This window comes from Crinia signifera, chromosome 6 (genome assembly GCF_055691185.1).
Source record: "Crinia signifera chromosome 6, ASM5569118v1, whole genome shotgun sequence".
Classification (NCBI taxonomy): domain Eukaryota; kingdom Metazoa; phylum Chordata; class Amphibia; order Anura; family Myobatrachidae; genus Crinia; species Crinia signifera.
Window position 1 is genome coordinate 234,618,836 of NC_139222.1, and position 20,346 is coordinate 234,639,181.

General features: G+C 44.2%; 1 protein-coding gene across 6 annotated transcripts in view; it reads left to right on the top strand.

Annotated features, from left to right (window-relative positions):
* BICC1 (BicC family RNA binding protein 1) overlaps positions 1–20,346 on the top strand; it is a 234,576-nt gene that overhangs the window by 197,228 nt on the left and 17,002 nt on the right. For 4 of the 6 annotated variants that reach the window (XM_083149109.1, XM_083149107.1, XM_083149105.1 and 1 more), the window contains 4 exons: positions 1,073–1,112; positions 3,130–3,284; positions 14,667–14,820; positions 16,067–16,227. In XM_083149109.1, coding sequence (XP_083005235.1) covers positions 1,073–1,112; positions 3,130–3,284; positions 14,667–14,820; positions 16,067–16,227 — 510 coding nt within the window. The remainder of the gene's footprint in view (positions 1–1,072; positions 1,113–3,129; positions 3,285–14,666; positions 14,821–16,066; positions 16,228–20,346) is intronic. The other 2 variants (XM_083149110.1, XM_083149106.1) reach the window with 1 other exon arrangement.

Below are 20,346 nucleotides of genomic sequence, written 5' to 3' on the forward strand. Positions count from 1 at the left end.
TACTCCGTCCATAATACTTGATCTTGACCATTCAAATCTATGTAGTGTGACAAGGAATACCATATACCATTTAAAGATGAAGTCTGGTTCTTTATTCTCAGCAGGTAGACAGCATTTCAGGATACAGATTGGTATTTCTTAAGTTACAGCATGGCAATAATCAGGTTACAACAATGGAAGTTACTCACAATAAGGGTACTTCCAGGGAATCCCTAACGTAATCCCTGGACCCCCGCAAGCCTAATGCCCAGGCACTAACTGACATTGGGAACACCAACCTTCTGTCTTATACACACACAAAACAGGAAGCACCAGGTGCTGCTAATCAGCCAGTGATTCTGGAATACATCCTAGGAAAACCTGGGTTGCATCTCCCTAGCCCTGCTGCTGTTCTAAATCCTGGACTGGATCTTCCACATTACCTTCATGTGGAAGTATGCTATCCTTGCCACAATAGACATATAGTTTATTTTAGTAGTGTTCACTTGTAGATAGAGAATTAGAATGAAGAATTATATGATTCATGGAAAGAGCGATGTTGCGTCACAATACTGGGGGTGCTCCCAGCAGTATTATAAATGCATTACTGTGTATTCATCTACTACCAAAATCTAGATCACAGTATATTTTTCATCTGTGAACAGAAATCCAATCTTCTAGTAATCTCATCTAAATTGTGCTGGATTTGTATACAGTCATTTTGATTTAGTATTTGACCTCATAATTGGCCAGGCTTTAATATATTTACATTTCAATACATAACCATTTTGAAATACAAATAACTAGTGGTCTCTTCTGTAATCAATGGGATGCCTGTGGTTCCAGGCCTGTAATTAGTATTTTAGGGACGTACAATAAAGCTGTGTGGGCAGATTTTTTTTGACTGTGGAATGAAGGGTGATGTATGGAGCTTTTCGGGGATAGAGGGCCACACATGCAGTCTTTGAAGTTGCCCATCAGTGCTCTGTATGTATTCATTCGAGCATATGTGACATTCATATATTTAATACTGTGTGGAGGACATATTCCTTTTCTATATTGTGTTTAAAGGATATTCATGTTTTGTCTTTAGGACTTTGACTATGAACAGAAGAAGCTGCTGGCAACTAAAGGTATGGCCATTAATTTGTGTTTGTGTCATATATCTATAGATTTATAAAGATATAGAGAGGTATCTGGATGGCTTGTAGACCGTGTCTAGGTTGACACCATATTGTCAACACATGAAAATGTTGACGTGCGATTTTTTTTTTGAGGGGATTTAAAAAAAAAAAATTATTCCTACTTTATCATCCACATAGGCTCTGATTTGGGAATGTTAAAGTGTCCTGAAGCATGATGAGTAACGAAGTACACTTAAATGGAGGTGTTCACGTGCTCAGGTGTTGACACCAAAACAAGTGAAAAAATTGGGACCATGTGCATGTCAAACTAATATACCTCTCCCATACTATAGAGATAATATACCAGCCAGCTACTAACTGCCTCTCCAAGGCTTAGTACTCCCTATAGAGCAGCGGTGGGGAACCTCCGGCCCACGGGCCGTATAGGCCCCCGCAGCTGGTCTTTGTGGCCCGCCCACCCTCCCGGTGGCTGTGAATGGAAGGCAAGTACAGGGGAAATCTCGCGAGAGTTACCGACCTCTTGCGAGAATTCCCCTGTATCAGACTCCCTGCACAGCCGCCGGACCACACAGCCCGGCGACTCTCAAACTGCGGCAGCCGCCGAGGCGTGGGACGGCTGTCGCAGGGCAATTTGTAAATAGTTTTTTTTTTTTTTTTAACGAGCCATTTTCAGCCAATGGAAACGGCCCTTGGCCCCCTAAAGGTTCCACTCCCCTGCTATAGAGTGAGCCAGAGATGCAGTGGCAAATCTGTAGTCTGTGCAGGGGGCCCACACCACACAGCTGGCACACATTTCTTCTGTGCTCACCTTTTTGTAGTCCCAAGTCTGCATCAGCCATTTTGTCAGCATTTTGCGCTTGCGCAATAGGAAAAGGGTCTCTCCGCCATTTCTCTGGAGACTTGTGCGTGCATGGTGGCACATCAGCAGAGTCTACTAGTGCTCCATATAATGTAGCAGAGATGGTGATTGAGAATGCAGACAGCCCCTCTCCTCTCATAATGCACCATTAGATAGAGAGAGAAAGGGAGATGGGGGAGTATGATAGAGCTAAATTCTAATCTATATATCGCATCCCTACCAAAATTACAGATTTTGCATGTGCCTGCATGAAAAAACATTCTAGAATATGATTGTGTGTTAGAGCAACAGTTTACTCCTTATTACCATATATGTTATTTAGTTTAAGTAACTTTTAAACACTTAGATATATTCAAGTTTTATTTTAAGTTGTTTTTAATTCAAGAAGAAAAAAACTACTACTTAGAATCCTACAGTTTTCATTCTCCGTTTATACAGTTAAAGTCTGTACACTCTGGATGATCCCCGCTGTTGCCGATATCGGCAGCAGTGGGTACCAGTCATCAGCAAGTTCATACATAAATGCCGATGCTGGGGAGAGGAGGCCACGCTGCATTCACATGACCCTCGTTAATGATCCACTCCCTCCTCTGTACATTCACAAACGAGCGGGACGTTAATGGGCCTTGGGAGCACTCATCTGCCCTAAGTTGATGCATTCACACTGGGCAATATCACTCTGATGTGTTAAAACGAGCTAGATCACTCGGTTTATTGCCCAGTGTGTATGGGGCTTTAGGTAGATTATAACCACCGACCAATGTAAATTGGTTGATTAAAAAAAAAAAAAAACATTATAGTATGTAACACTATTTGGTTCTTTAAAAGACAAAAATTGAAGATGAATAACTTTGCTAGATAAAGTAACAATTTATTTCATTGTTTATTTCTATATTCCTTTTAATTCTTGTAGAGCACAGCACTTAGTGATATTACACATTTATATTACTACACATTTATATTAAGGAATTTGTTGTGGATAATTATTGGAGCTTATTGTTTACAGTACAATGTAATTACACAATAGTCCCTATTGTACAGTAATTTTTCAATACAAGTCTAAAATATTTCACTACAGTAGTTTACCAAAAGTATTTCTACATACAAAGTTTTCTTCGTAAACAGTTCTTTTCCTTCTCCCCTCAGCAATGTTGAAAAAACCAGTTGTAACAGAAGTCCGAACACCCACAAACACTTGGAGCGGACTGGGTTTTTCTAAATCCATGCCAGCAGAAACCATCAAAGAACTGAGACGCGCCAACCATGTCCCGTACAAGCCGACCATGAGTACAACGTATGAGGTATCGTATTGAAATCCGGTTTTAGCAATAATGACACAATTTGTTTTATATTTGACATCCAGAGGTGACATTATAAAATAGTACTGGCCAAAGTGGTCCTCAAGATCTACAAACAGTTTCACTTTTCCAGACCACCTTGGAAACTTTTAAACGTGCATTTCTGACACATTCGACATGTGGTCTGGAAAACATGAACTGTTGGTGGATCTCGAGGATTGGTTTGGCCACCCCTGTCCTAAAACATTCATGAGCAATGTTCTCACTGTTATAGGTGCTTTAAAAATCTAGAACATGCCAAGATCTTGAGTTCAGTAGAGTTCAGTAGGAGGGTTACTGCACGTGTTTATGCGAAACACTTGAAAGTCAACTTCGAGAGCATGAATAGGTAGCATGCCTTTAATATAACTACTGTATATAGTATGCTGTGATTTGCAGTTCTAGAGTGGCACAGGTTTCTTTTACCCCCCATTGTAGAGTGTGTACCAAATGCTCTACTACCAAAGGTTTTCAGAAATAATTGGATTTATGGTTGTTTACTGTGATTCTGGAGACAGTTTCTCCCTGCATCCATTTAATATCTTATTGGTCTCTCGAAGAAGGCCTTTAATTGCACTCTAGAACACTGGGGGTAAATGGAAATTGATGAAATATTATTTTATTTGTCTGAATTACCGTAGGTGATGAGATGCGATCAAAGATTGATGACATGAGCCGTGAACAAATAGCTATTAATGATGATAAATATCTGTACAATTATTTCTGACCATTACTGTCTCCTTTATAATATTTTTTTTAAATGTTAACTTTTTTCTCTGCAAAACCCCTTTCCGTACTTCTAGGACCACACTGACTACTATTCGCATCAGCCTTCACCCATTTCTCCTAGGCTACAGACACGGCACATGCGCTAAACATGGGTTTCTATGCAACATGAACAGCAGGAGTACCAGAGATGGGGGGTATTTCTGAGAAATAAAATGCACACAGTTCTGAGTTATGGTTCAAATTATTTTGCACAAATAAAGCAACTGGCAGGATGGACTTTGCGTCTGCAATATAATTATTCCATGCGCTAATAGGAATTCCCCACTACTTACTGTAGTGTTTTAAGTCATTCTTCCACAGCTGGGAACTAGAAGCTATAACTTCTAGTCTTCTCCCATAAATACGCCATCAGCTGCGGGTATGGTCTCAGAATCTCAGAAATATATTAAGCACAAAGTATGCGTATTTTATTTTCCGAACGTATAATATCTTTTCCTACATCTTTGTTTTTTGCAATACAAGTGTTTAATGCTTGAAATATCTAGTTATCACCCATGTTTCTCTATTGAGAACACGGGCAGTGACTGATAGCTCAGCACTGGTGCAGCGCTGTGTGCTGAGCGATACTAGATCGCTCAGCACAAAGCTCCCATCATCCCCCCTGTACGGGGCATACGTTTGATGAGGTACACAATATGTTTCTAAACATGCCAAAATAATAATAAACATAAATACCTCGGTTTTGTCAAACTCATTGATTGTGACATGCTTATTTGTAATAACAACTTAACTGGAGTGTTGGAGAAACTGCGCTAGTTGATTTTAGAACACCATGGATGAAGTTGCACATGAACACATATGTATGACATTTTTTATATATCAATTATTTATTATAAAAATTAATTAGGAATAATGATAATAGAAAATAGGCGGCCACCTACAATAAATACATCAAACATTAAAATATGAAACGAATAAAATGTTTGTACATATAGAATTTAAATAACTACACATGAAATACTGTATACAGAAATAATTGTTCCAATATTCAGTGTTCTTTTGTGTATACTTCAACTCCAATAAAAATATATTTTTTTAATAAATAAATATATATAGATATAGATAGATAGATATATTAGGGTACAGGTAGGTGGCCGCCTATTTTCTATTATCATTATTTCTTTTCTTTTTTTATTTAATCTTTATTTCTCCTTCATCCTCTGGGGACACTGAAGTACTACGCTGGGGATAGTGTGGTGTTATGGAGGAGTTGGCACTTTAAGAACTTGAAGTGTGGTGTGGCTCCTCCCCCTCTATCCCCCCCTCAGACTCCAGTCTTAGTTTAGTGCCCGGAGGAGTAGGATCCCTGGGCAAGAGGCTCCCGCAGGGGTCTCTGGTTGTCCGTTTTTTGTTTTATATAGAAGTGTGCAGGCAGCCTGAGTGTTAGACTGGCTGCCTGCAGTGTGTATAAAGCTCTCTGGGAGGTCAGAGCGGCACTGCGTGCGGTGCACGCTGCTGACCTCAGCCGCCTGCACTCTAGGTGTGGGGAAGCAGCCACAGCCGCTCGCGGCTTGTGTTACTGCTCCGTTGGCTAGTCACCCGCCGGAGAGATCAGGACTGGGGCGCTGGGCGCCGGGTGACTGCTGGATCAGAGTCACGCGCTGGTCCAGCTGAGGGGCAGACTGTGTCTCAGCGCCGCTGTCCTCAGCGCGCGCTGGGACGGAGGAAGGAGGAGGCGTGTCATGGGCGTCTCCTCCAGGTTAAAAATCCTCAGTGCGGCAAACGCTGCCTTCCTAAAGCCCACGCTGCCTTCCTCTGTTTGTTGTGCCTCTTCAGAGCCCTTCTGCTTCAGGACAGCAAAGCGTTTTTCATCCCAGACTGGACAGACTGTGTCACTGCGCTGGGTGAGTGAAGGGGTTCTCCTTTTTAGGAGTCCCCGTTTGGAGTATTCAGGTGGGCTAATTCGGGGAAGGTGAGCTCCTCTCCCCCTATTGTATTTCCTTCTTTTACACTGCTGGGTTTACACTGCTATCTGTGTGGCTGTGTTAGAGTGTGCTGAGTGAAGGAAGTGTTTGTATTGGATTGCATTATGGCAGCAAAAGCTTCTGGCTCTAAGGCTTCTCAGAAGCTGTTCACCTGCACTCAGTGTAATCAGCAATTTACACAACATGTGAAAGGTGTGTCACTGTGTAAGGATTGCTATAAAGGGCTGTTCAACAGCAAGCTGCTCTCCTTAATGCTGAAGGGGTTACAAGTGTATTAGCTACCTTAGCTTCTGAGCTGGCAGCGTCTCGTAGGGACAGGGAGATTTTACATTCTCATCTGTCTACTATGTCTTCTGCTGAGCCTTCATGGGCCAGAGAGTTGATTAGGTCAGTGGATTCGCTGGTACAATCCACCGTTATGCCTACACAGTCCAGCGCCCCCCCTCCACCTAAAAAAAGGGGTGCTCCTTTGGTTTTGAGGATTGATACCTCTGATGAGGAGGAAGTTAACCCTCTAGAGGAGGGGGAGTGTCAGGTGTTGGATGATACCTTTGCACCTGTGGATGAAGAGCAGGGTGTTCAGGATGAGGCTCAAGGTTTAGAGGCCTTGATTCAGGCTATTAAGGTGACTCTTAATGTTGCTGAGCAAGAACCTCCTGCTCCGGTTTCTATTTTTGGCCGTCCTGTTAAAGCTGCGGTAACTTTTCCTGAGTCCATAGAGTTGGAGAAGCCTCTGTTGGACATTTGGAAAGTGCCTGAGAAAAAGTTTCAGTTATCCAGGCGCTTTAAGGCGTCTTACCCTTTTGCCCCGGAAGCCAGGGCGAAATGGGAGAACCCGCCGTTAGCGGACGCTTCCGTCTCTAAGCTTTCAAAGAAGGCAGCGCTTCCCATTCCGGGAGCGGTGGCCCTGAAGGAGGCGCCAGATAGGCGTTTGGAGGCGGGGCTTAAGCACATCTTTTCTACGGCTGGGGTCTCTTTGCGTCCTATTTTTGTTATCTCCTGGGTCAGCAGGGCCATGGAGAAATGGGCAGAGGATTTATCCAGGGGCTTGGAGGAGCAGAGGCCTCCTGAGGAGTTAGCTCAGTTGGCTGATCAAATGCGGGAATCCGCGGCATATATTGGAGAGGCGGCCAGGGATTCGGCTTCACTGGTGGCAAGGATCTCGGCTCTGTCTATTACAGCCAGACGGTCTTTGTGGCTTAAGTCTTGGCAGGCGGAGGCGGATATAAAAAAAGCAGTGGAAGCTCTTCCCTTTACGGGGGATGTTCTTTTTGGCCCAGAGCTGGATAGATTAATTGCTCAGGCGACAGGGGGTAAATCTACCTTCCTCCCTTCCTCAGCGCCTCCTCCGAAAAAACCTTACCAGGGTCCGGCTTTTCGCTCCTTTCGAGGGGCCCCGAAATTTAGAGGTAAGTCCAGAGGTTCCTTTACCTCGGGCCGTGGTAGAGGTAGAGGCTTTGGCGCCGCCACCTCCGCCGCGAACCCTGGCTCCCGGCGTGCAGACGCCAAGCAGCCAGAAAAGCCCGCGGCATGACGCCCTCCCCTCCTACCTGGGGGATCCCAGAGTAGGAGCGCGGCTTCTGGATTTCCGGCAGGTCTGGGAAGAATCCTGCAAGGACAAGTGGGTTCTCTCAGTCGTGTCTCGGGGATACAAACTAGAGTTTGCCGGTTCTCCTCCTCAACAGTTTTTTACGATGGGTCTTCCGCATGCGGAAAAAGACTCCCAGTTACTACTCCAAGCAGTTCAGCGGTTGTTATCAGCCGGCGTGGTAATGCATGTCCCAACCGATCAACGCAAAGAGGGGTTTTATTCTCCTCTTTTCCTGGTTCCAAAACCAGACGGGTCGGTAAGGCCGATCTTAAATTTAAAGAAGCTGAACGAGTACATTATGTACCACAGATTCAAAATGGAGTCGCTTTGCTCGGTGGTGGCAGGTCTGGAACCGGGGGAATATTTGGCATCCTTGGACGTCAAGGATGCCTATCTACATATTCCCATTTACGACTTACACCAGAGGTTCCTTCGGTTCGCAATCAAGGACCAACATTTTCAATTTCGGGCTCTGCCCTTTGGCCTGTCATCGGCGCCTCGCCTTTTCACCAAGGTAATGGCAGTCATGGTTGCCTTTCTCCACACACTAGGAGTCAAGATTGTTCCGTATCTGGACGATTTGTTGATAAAAGCCGGATCCAGGAGTCAGCTGGAACAGGCTCTTCACGTGACTTGTCAGACCTTGATTCGGCATGGCTGGATTCTAAACTATGGCAAATCCCAGATGGTATCTTCCCAAAGGATTTTGTTTCTTGGACTGATTCTGGACACAGAAGTACAGCGGGTCTTCCTTCCCTTGGAGAAAATTGCCTCGATTCAGGACTTGGTGAAGCAGGTGCTTCGTCCTCGGAGGGTGTCGGTGCACCTTTGCATTCGGTTGCTTGGCAAGATGGTCGCCTCCTTCGAGGCTCTGCCTTTCGGCCGTTTCCACTCCAGGACTTTTCAACTCGATCTGTTGAGACAGTGGTCGGGTTCGCATGTCCACATGCACAGGACGGTAATTCTTTCACCCTGCAGTCGGCTGTCCCTTCACTGGTGGCTTCACACGGCCAATCTGTTGGAGGGGCGTCGGTTCGGAGTCTGGGAGTGGACTATCATCACGACGGATGCCAGCCTGAGGGGCGGTTGTGATGGGACGTCACTTTCAGGGCCGTTGGTCTCCGCAGGAATCAAGGCTGCCGATAAATATTCTGGAGATTCGGGCTATCCGTCTGGCTCTTCTCAAGGCGGACCTGTTCATCAGAGGGAAGCCGATCCGAATTCAGTCGGACAATGCCACGGCTGTGGCATATATCAACAGACAGGGTGGAACGCGCAGTCGGGCAGCTATGCAGGAGGTACGCCCGATCCTTCAATGGGCGGAGAGGAATTCTCTGGCCTTCTCGGCGGTGTTCATTCCAGGGGTGGACAATTGGGAAGCGGACTACTTAAGTCGCCAGGATGTGCACCCAGGGGAGTGGGCACTGCATCCGGAGGTGTTTGGCCAGATTGTCAATCGCTGGGGGTTACCTCAGATAGACATGATGGCATCCAAACGGAATTGCAAGGTGGCTCAGTATTGTTCCAGGTCACGAGATCCGGAGGCAGTGGCGACGGATGCTCTGACCGCAGAGTGGAATTACCATCTAATCTATGTGTTCCCTCCGTTACCCTTGATTCAGTTAGTACTCAAACGGATCAAGCGCGAGAAGGCAACGGTGATTTTCATAGCTCCAAATTGGCCTCGTCGGCCTTGGTTTGCCGATCTTCAGGGGCTCCTGATAGATCAACCCTGGCTACTGCCTCAAAGAGAGGATCTATTGCAACAGGGACCATTCGTCTACCAAGAATTAAGGCAGCTGCGTTTGACGGCGTGGCTGTTGAGGCCGAGCTGCTGAGTAGGCGTGGGGTACCTAAAGAGGTCATTCCCACAATGATGAGAGCCAGGAAGGAGGTTACTTCCCGGCATTATTACAGGATTTGGAAGGCTTATGTGTCGTGGTGTGAACGACACAAGTGCCCTACAGCTGTTTTTTCTTTGCCCCGATTGTTGAGGTTTCTGCAATCAGGGTTTGAGGCGGGCCTTCGTTTAGGGTCCCTTAAGGTCCAGGTGTCCGCCTTGTCGGTTTTCTTTCATAGGCGATTAGCCTTGATGCCGGAAATACAAACATTTTCGAATGGGGTTCTAAGGCTGCAGCCTCCGGTAAGACCTCCGGAAGAACCTTGGGATCTTCCTTTGGTGCTGGACTATCTCAAGTCGGAGGTGTTTGAGCCTTTAGAATCTATTGATTTACGTTTACTTACCTGGAAGACGGTGATCTTACTGGCTTTGGCATCGGCTAGACGAGTGTCTGACCTCAGTGCTCTCTCATGTCGTTCTCCGTATTTGGTGTTCCACTCAGATAGGGCGGAACTCCGGACTAGATTGGATTACTTGCCAAAGGTGGTGACGGCTTATCATCTTAATCAGCCAATCGTGGTTCCGGCCTTGACAGGAGAGTTCGCTTCACTGGATGTGGTCAGAACTTTGCAGGTTTATGTGGACAGAACCAAGGATCTCAGGAAGTCGGATTCTCTGTTTGTCCTATATTGTTCCGCAAAACGTGGTTGGCCGGCTACCAAGCAAACTTTGGCCAGGTGGATTTGTCTAACCATTAAACAAGCTTATGTTCAGGCCTCCCGGCCTCCGCCTACTAGAGTTTCGGCTCATTCCACCCGTTCGGTGGGACCTTCTTGGGCGGCGGCCAGGGGGGTGTCTCTTTCTCAGGTATGTAGGGCAGCCACTTGGTCTGGGCCCAATACCTTTATTAAGTTTTATAGGTTTGACACCTTCGCGGCATCCTCTACTAGGTTTGGCCGCGCGGTGCTTCAGGATGCCCAGCGCCTTCCCGCCCGTGGGGATGGCTTTGGGACGTCCCCAGCGTAGTACTTCAGTGTCCCCAGAGGATGAAGGAGAAAATAGGAATTTGGTACTCACCGATAATTCCCTTTCTCCGAATCCGAAGGGTACACTGAGCGCCCTCCCGGCACTGGTCTTCTGGTAAGGGAGGGGTTTTTACAGGTCGCATGTGGCCAGGTTGTGTTGCATGCGATGGTCTGTATGTAAGTTCTTTTGACTTATTTTTGTTTCGGTGTCTTGTTTTCATTCTCTCTCTCTCTCTGTCAGAGGTTTCCTGGTCTCTTTTCTCCTCTCGGGCACAGTAACTAAGACTGGAGTCTGAGGGGGGGATAGAGGGGGAGGAGCCACACCACACTTCAAGTTCTTAAAGTGCCAACTCCTCCATAACACCACACTATCCCCAGCGTAGTACTTCAGTGTCCCCTTCGGATTCGGAGAAAGGGAATTATCGGTGAGTACCAAATTCCTATTTTAACTTTCTTTTTCACTCTTATACACAAAACATATATAAATAGTGCACCACGTCTACACGACATGGAGCTCCATACGCATTCCTTATACATTACATTCATACATACTTAATAAAACAGTAGGCAAACATAACAATATTACATATATCTTAACATTTTTCTATTGTAGAGGAGGCTATTGGTTGCAAGGGAATCTCTTGGGTATTGTACACCTTATTACATATCATTAGACATTTCTATTTAGCATATCCAACCCGTCCGGATCGTTCTAAACTAGGATTCGGTCTCCCTTTTTCTATGTGTCCGCGTGTCTACTTTATTGATAAGGACCTATTAATGCTAATGTATAGTCCGGTGTCCGTGAATTTAATCTACTTGCTCATTTTAAAATCTATACTGTGTGTCAATTTCTACGTGACCTTTAAATCTTTAATAACCATTATAATCTTCGTATTCTAGGGTTAAAGGGGAGTGAAAAGAACTAAATTTATTTAAACTTGTCCTAACTCTATTCGGTCTCCCTTTTTCGATGTGTCCGCGTGTCTACTTTATTGATAAGGACCTATTAATGCAAATGTATAGTCCAGTGTCCGTGAATTTAATCTACTTGCTCATTTTAAAATCTATACTGTGTCTCAATTTCTACGTGACCTTTAAATCTTTAATAACCATTATAATCTTCCTATTCTAGGGTTAAAGGGGAGTGAAAAGAACTACATTTATTTAAACTTGTCCTAACTCTATTAGTGCACATTTGTGTCAATAGTGTATGGGGATTCTATCCATAAGTGCCAAATTTGCTCGAATTTCTTTATATTATTTCTACTTATATACAGGTGCTTTTCTTGCGTAACTGTATAGTTAACCAGGGATACCCAGTTCTTCGAGTCAGGGACTTTGTTGGATAGCCATAGTCTGGCTACAATAACCTTTGCCAATGCACACATATTATTTACATATGCCCTATTGTTTGCCGTTATATCTCTGTAGTCTATTATATTCAAGATACATCCCCTTACTGTAAGCATTTCTCTGGGGATACCGGTATCTACTATTATTTGTATAACTTTTGTCCAGTATTTTGCCACTTCCTGACATTCCCAGATCAAATGTATGAAAGTGCCGGGGTGCCTCTGGCACTTAGGGCATATTACTGATGTTCTCCCGGCAAATCTAACCATCCTAGTTAGAGACATGTATGATCTATGGAAAATAAATAATTGTATTTGTTGTGTACGGATGCTGTTGGTTGCTCTAGGTATGGAGGACATAACCTCTTGCCATTTCTCCTCCTGAATAGGTCCAATATCTTCCTCCCACTTACCCCTCAATCTTGCCAGTGAATCCTTGTATTTTAAATTACCCAAGTTGTTATATGTTTTTTTGACTAGTTTTTTCTTCCCGCCTCGTTTTATTATTTTTTTAATCGGGGATTCACTGAATTGTGGTGGGCTTGTGGGAAATTGTATCTCTAGGGCCCGTCTTAGCTGCAAATATCTAAAAAAATATGTTCTGGGTAAATTAAATTCTTCTTGTAATTGTTGAAAGGATTTCAGCCTGTCAGAGCTATATAACTGTGCAGGAGTAGTCACTAAATAGGGCTTCCATACCTCTTTAACCTGTACTTAATTCTTTAAATGTATATATATCTTCAATCGGATGCTCCCTGTCGACAAACCCCTTTTCTATGTCTATATTGGCTTCTTGCCAGATTTTAATAGCTTGTACTACCAAAGGTGGATCTGACACTTGGATATGTCCTTGTAGGATTCTCCCCAAGGGGCCGATATCTGGTATAGAATGAGCAACCAAGGCTCTTACTATATAACTCTGTGTCCTCTACCATCCAAGATCGTAGTTGGGCTAATTGGGTAGATATATAATATCTTCTCAGGTCCGGTAGGCCTAGGCCTCCTTCCCCTCTTTCTCTCATCAGATTATTCAGCTGAATTTTAGGGCGGGAATTATTCCAGATGAATGAAGATAGTGTACTGTTTATTTTCCTGAACAGGGGTTTTGGAAGGTACTGGGACATTACGTACAAAAACTTAGGAAGTACAATCATCTTCACTAAGTTGACCCTCCCTGACACAGTTAAAGGCAGTCTACGCCATGATTTACATTTTCCTTCCAGCCACTTAATCAGTGGTTGGATATTCAGTTGAATAAATTATTTTGGATCTCCGGATATATAAATCCCCAGGTATTTAAAAGTTTCAGCCCAGTTTAATAGAGTGGGAGGGCGGGTGGCCTGGTTAACTGTATCAAACGCTGGGAAAATTAGGGATTTCGATTTATTAATTCTAAAACCAGAGTGGTCCCCGTATTCCTCTATTAGCTTCATCACCGCTGGGAGGGATGTAGTATGGTCTGATAAATAAATCAGCAGATTATCTGCGTACAAAGACACTATATCCCTCCGATCTCCAACCATAAAGCCCTCAATATTTGAATGCTGTCTCAAAATGCATGCCAGGGGCTCGATCGCCAGGGTGAACAGAACAGGGGACAGAGGGCACCCCTGCCTCGTCCCCCTGGCGATCTTAAATGCAGAGGATGTCCACCCGTTCACAGATATCCGAGCTGTTGGATTGCTATATAGTAGTTGTATCCACCTGATGAAATTCGGGCCTATGCCATAGGCTCTTAATATTGCCCATAAGAAGGGCCATTCCACGGCGTCGAACGCCTTGATAGCATCTAGCGATATCACTGCTGGCTCTTTGTTTTCATCTCTATGCTCGAGCATCTGCAAACGACTGAACAGTCCCCGCAAGTTTATGGATGTGGCTTTCCCGGGCATAAAGCCCGATTGATCTGGGTGTATTATTTTCAAAATGTGTCTGTTCAGTCTTTCTGCCAAGATTTTCGCCAATATCTTGGCTTCTGTAGATATAAGGGATATAGGTCTATATGAATCCAATTCCTCCGCATTTTTACCTTGTTTTAGCAAGACTATTATTTTAGCCTCTGTCATAGAACTAGGAATGATTCCCTCGGCAAAACAGCTTGCCAGGGTTTCGAACAAAGTGGGGGCAATAAACTCAGTGCATTTTTTATATATCTCTGCTGGTAGTCCGTATCATTATTTCTAATTAATTTTTATAATAAATAATTGATATATAAAAAATTTCATACATGTGTAACTTCATCCATGGTGTTCTAAAATCAACTAGCGCAGTTTCTCCAACCCTTCAGTTAAATTCTTAGTACTTCGGGTACTTATGTATTATCTGGGCTCCCATGTTAAACGTACCCCATTTTTTCATACCCCTACTATCCAACTACGCATGGAGTTGATTTTATTTAGTGTGGCGAGGCATCGTGCCCGAAGCGTGGTGAGCCCCGCGAGGGGTCGCGGTCTCATAAGAAAAACGGGAGCCAAGATATTACATAAGTACCATACTTTGTTCCATCCCTTAGCCCACTAATTAGTGGACTTAGGGGAAGGATAATTGGTGTGCATACACTAGCACACCCTGAGATCTGCCACTTATTATTAATTATTATTTACAAAAATATATATAATTACTAATTTACTTATTAATTTGTGCCCATTATTCCACTAGTTTCTAGTGGTTTCTTTTTACATGCTGATTTGTAACCAATCTTTTCTTTTCATTGCACATCTGCAATTCTTCTACCTATGTTAAATAAAACAGATTAAATAAATACAGCATAGTAATATAAATACAGCATAGTACACCTTTCGTCTGTTTCCTGTTTTATTAGACGCCATCGATGTCTCTATCACGGTCAAACAGTCGGGAACAACTGGGAAACGGCAGTGACTCTGATAACTGGAGGGATAGGAATGGCATAGACTCATCTCATAGTGACTACTCCTCGTCTATTGGCAGTCCCAAGAGGAAACTCAATAAATCTGGTAATTTATTATCTGCAAATATTTATGCTCACCTCACATGCGCTTGTGCTGTATATTGATGTATAACAGTTTAAATCATTGCTGTGTGTTGTTGTTGTTGTTGTTGTTGTTCCTTCCTGGAGAGCTTTCCAGAGAATAACATTCACATTAGTCCCTACCCATAGCGGACATTAAAATCGAATTTCCATAGCATCTACACCAATTACCTTTCTGTCCAGGGGAGGAATGTATATGGGAAGGCTGCTCAACACAGGAGAGCATGAAGATATATATATAAGGAGATCTGTTTACTTAGAATTAAGGTGTGGAGTCATGGCCCATAGGGAACCGGTTGGTTTCTAAGATAGTATTTGTCGTATTTTGCTTGACAAATACTATAAATTGCTTTAAAGTAATTGGTAGAAGCTGACACTTCTCCAATCAATAATAATAATAATAATAATAATAATAATGTTAAAATGTTTTCACTGTATGGGTAGTGGTTTTCTACAGTACATAGGCTTTTGAGGTGCGCCGTGCCTATGCACTTGTATGCTCACTTGCATGAGAGCAATGCTAAGCCGATGGCCGTTTTTTTTTTTATTTGGAACTGGTGAGGTAGATGGGACAATGGTCAGCAATTGTAGTGGTGGAGGGGATGTGAGGTTGGTATTCCTTTGGCAGTCAGGAGGCCCCAACATGAAGGGAACAGTGTCATGATAGGGAGGCCAGTAATATGCCCATGCGCACCCGTGGCAATGCAGTAGCGCATGGGCCCCACACATTCTGTTGCATAGTATTTCCGGTACTTGTCTAGTTTCACGGCGGCCAATATCTGATGCGATATTGGCCGATACGATTTTTTACCTTTTCATAACCCCACTATCCACTACGCACGGAGTTGATTTTATATAGTGGGGCGAGCGCAGCGAGCCACCGAGCCCGAAGCCTGGCGAGCGGACGCGGATTACTGCGCTCGCCACACTATATAAAATCAACTCCATGCGTAGTGGATAGTGGGGGTTATGAACAGCTAAAAAAATCGCATCTGATCGGCCGATATATCAGCTGATACTGCATCCGATATATATGCTGCCGTGAAACTAAACAAGTACCTTTTTTTACTTGAGCAAGTAGTTTTTATAGTCTGAGTTCCAGAATGTATAGCTTGGCATAATAGGAAAGTCCATTCTTGTCTCTTCTGAAAATATTTTCTCATGTTACTGCCCAGCTAAATAATTGTTTGTCTTTTTGCCATAATTCACAGCAGAACACTATCTCAGCAGCAGTAATTACATGGACTGCATCTCCTCTCTAACTGGAAGCAATGGATGTAATCTGAATAGTTCATTCAAAGGTTCCGATCTGCCTGAACTGTTCAGCAAGCTGGGACTGGGGAAGTACACAGATATCTTCCAGCAGCAAGAGGTCAGTGTGCTTACAAATACATTTGCATGTGCAGATTGTATTCTTTTACTGACCTCTCGCATAAAATTCCTCTGCTGCGTCTACATATTGCAAATCATTCCGTTCTAGCATTTGGTTCATGTAACGCCTCCCTTGTTATCCAGGCAACTCCAGCCATGCACTTGATCACTGTAACTCACTGTGAAATGTTTATGTAGATACACTGGGAAGCCTAGCATGTTACTGGCAGATTATTTTCTGGCTACAAGTTACATCATTCTGAATATAAATGTATGCAATGCTCTTGTCAAACATTAGCAAGTCTAAAACTTCGAAGTGGCTCCGTTCCATTTCGTTGGGTTTCTGATTGCGTTAGATCTGGTTTCAAAATAAAACCCGTTTTGTTGCTCACAAATTAGCTTTGCTAAATTATAATTGCACCATTTTCCACTTAGTAGAACACTGGTGGCTCTATAAAAACACTTTGCAGCTTTGTTTAAAAGGTCAGGATTGATTAAGCCAAGACACACCAAGTACGTCCCCATCTGTACATATCACACCTATTTGTAATAGTCACTTCTATCATTTGTGATTTCTAGAAGTGGTAGACGTGTGCTTATGGTGCCTAGTATTCAGTGGATTTTCATGCCGGTAATGGTAGTGAGCGATAGGAAGTTTCCCTGGTAATTTAAGGGTGGATGGAGTACTTCCTTAGAGACTACAAGTGTTTAGTACATTTTTGCCAACTCTCCTGGAATGTCTGGGATCTAGCATGTAACTACCATAGGTGCAGCTGGGAGGGGCCCACCTTCCCTGTCAAAGTAACATGTGCTATATTCATTTTTCAACATTGGCTGGTGAATAGGGGCCCTAAAAAACTTTGGTTATAGGTCCTAGAAATATCTAGTTGATATCCCCGAAACTGTGGATTCATGGACACCCAAAGAACTCTTGCAGTCTTCCTGAAGCAGCCTGTAATCGAGGGGTGGCTATTCATGCTTTCTATAGATCTTTGTTGCACACAAATGTACAAGTTTTGCACAGTCTATGGTGCATCCTAGTTGCATTGTGACAAATATGCATTTTTTGGTCAAAAGGAAGCTGAAGACTAGCAGAGTTGCATGGAATCTGGCGGATCATTCACATCTGGCATCTCAATTTCCTCTACCTCCCCCATGGCAGCCATGACCTATGGGTTCCTCCCCTCTGGGTAGTGTCTCAAGGAAAAAAAAGACACCAGCCCCTATAAGAAGGCACATCCTCTTGTGTCCAGTGTCTTTTTTTTTTCCTTCTGGGTAGTGTTTGGAGTTATGACTTACCCCGTGAAGTACGGTCAGGCTTCTACCGCAGCTTGGACTTCCCGGCAGAAGGAGAGGGGTTAGCCGGCCCTCTGGAGATGGAAGTGGTCTCCCTGATGCATGAGGAACCCCCTGGGGGGCAGCTAAAAGCGGCGGCACTCGCAGGCGTCTGTGCAGTTGGCGGTGTGGGATAGCGTTCGCCGCAGCACACCTGGCCTGCGTTCATCTGTTGAGAAAGCAGGCGGGTGTCATCAGCGGTGCGCTGCGCTGGGTCATGACGTCTTTCGGTCGGGGAGGCGTAAGTTGGCGCGGAGCCTGGATACAAGGTGTCTGTGTGGGATGCCGGGCGGACGGTGAAGGAGAGCAGCACTGTGAGCGGGTCCCAGCTGAAGCAGTGAGCAGCTGGATGCTGTTTGAGCATAGTTATTTATTTATTATTGATGTGTGCAGCCGCTCGTCGGGGGACTGTGGATGTTGGAGCAGTAGCAATTCTTTGGTCGGATTCTGGAGGATAGGCCAGGTATAATGGGATGGATTATTGGCTTATTTCACTTTATGTGTTTTCCTTGTGTGATTCTTATGGATTTGTGTATCTTTTGGACAGACAGTTAAAAAGTCAGGGTAAACCTTGGTGGTTTTTGTCACTTAAGGTGTTTGGACGTATTTTTAAAGATGTTTATTTCTTGGCTACATTATGTAGGTCAGAGACCAGCAAAGACAAGGATATTAAGGCCAAGCACAAGAAGGCTCATATGGCCAAATGTAATATGTGTGATAAAGTACTACCAGATAAGCATGTGGGCAACCTTTGTGAAGCATGTAAGACCCCCCAGCAGATACCTTTGGCACAAATGTCCAGCTTGGTAGACATGCAGAAAACCGCACTCTCTGACACTTTTGTCACCAAGGAGGACTTAGGCAAAATGAAAGCAAATAGAAAGCACGTGGTATTAAGTGAGGACTCTAGAGACTCGTTTGAAGAGTCCAGCAGTGTTCAGATGCTTGGTCAGGACCTGGATGAGGAAGAGGAGGACAGGAAAAGTCAAAGGACTTTAATCCAGATATGATTGACAATTTATTGGGACTTATTCATAAAGCCCTTAACATTGAGGATCCACAGGAGCTTCTGTTTAAAGACCGGAAAAGGAAAGGTAAAACATTTCCTTTGTCGTAGACTCTTAAAAATGTTATTGCAGAGGAATTGAAACACCCAGATAAGAGGGTGACTATACCTGGCAGAGTTGGTAAAATGTACCCCTTTGACAAAGAACATGTGCTAACATGGGAAGAGGCACCAAGAGTTGATGCAGCTATAGCATGATTGTCTAAAAAGACTACATTGCCTTTAAAAGATGCCAATATATTCAAGGACCTGATGGAACGCAGAATTGAATTAGGCCTCAAGAAGCAGCATGTGACTACGGGGGCATCTCTGAAGCCGGCAGCTGCTATGGCAGTCACTTCCCGTGTTTTACGGGGGTGGTGTTAGCAATTGGAAGGAGATATCCTGGACGGAATCAAGAGGTCGGAACTGCTCAAGATCGTTCAGAACATACAGTTGGCTGTGGAGTTTATATGTGAGGAATCACTGGATGCTATTCGCTTGGCAGCTAGAGCAGGGGCTACCACGGCAGCTGTCTGTCGGGCTCTATGGTTAAAGCCATGGGCAGCAGACGTACAATCAAAAAATAAATTGTTGTCTTTACCATTCCAAGGTGAGTATCTGTTTTGTAAACAACTAGATGACTTAATTACCAAAATATCCGTAGGAAAGTCGGTATGGCTAACTCAGGATAAGATTGGGAAGAAAGCTATGGAGAACAAGTTTAATAGGTACCAACCTCAGGAATACAGAGAAGCTAGGGCTTATAGGCCTGGAAGAGCTTACAGAAGGGGAACCTGGACGTCTATAGCTACTTTTCATGCCCAGAGGGGCAAGGAAGGGAGATTTCCTTTCCGAAAAGATCAGCAATGACGCCAACCTACAGAAAGTGGGTGATTGGCTTCTTCAGTTTCACCAGTCCTGGCGAGAATCCACCACGGACAGGTGGGTTCTGGAAATAAATCTGTCCGGATACAAAATGGAATTTACAAGAAATCCAGGAAACGTTATGGTGGAATCTCCAGTCCCCAAGGACAAGGAGGAAAGGTACGCACTACTTTCAAGCTTAGAAGAAATGCTAAAGCAGAACATTGTCAGAGTAGTGCCAAGAGCACACGCTTCTTTGTGGTAAAAAGGCATCGGGAGGCTTTCGTACCATCCTAGACCTCAGGCGTCTGAACAGATTTGTGTAAGTCAGGACGATCAGAATGGAATAAGTCAGATCTATTCTCCCAGATCTAAAACAAGGAGACTACATGACGTCTATAGACTTGAAAGACGCGTACCTGCATGATGTGGATCATCAAAAGTTTCTGCGATTTCGGCTACAAGGAGTCAGTTACCAGTTCACGGCACTCCCCTACGGTTTAGCGACGTCACCAAAAACGTTCTCAAAGCACATGGAAAGAGTTCTTCAATGCTTGAAAGACCTCTGTTTTCAGCACCTGTGGCATGCAATATGCCACAGGTGCTGAAAATAGAGGTGTGGTCACATTATGCCACACACTGTAATGGCCATTACACATTATGCCACAGACTAATGTCCATTATACATTATGCCGCACACTATAATGCCCCTTACTACTCATTATGCTGCACACATAATTCCCCTTACATGTTTTGCCACATACCGTAATACTTTGCACATTATGCCAGACACAGTGATGCCCCTTATGCGTTATGCCATACACTGTGATGCCCGTCACAATAATGCCCCAATGGACTGCAGGTGGTGTGGCT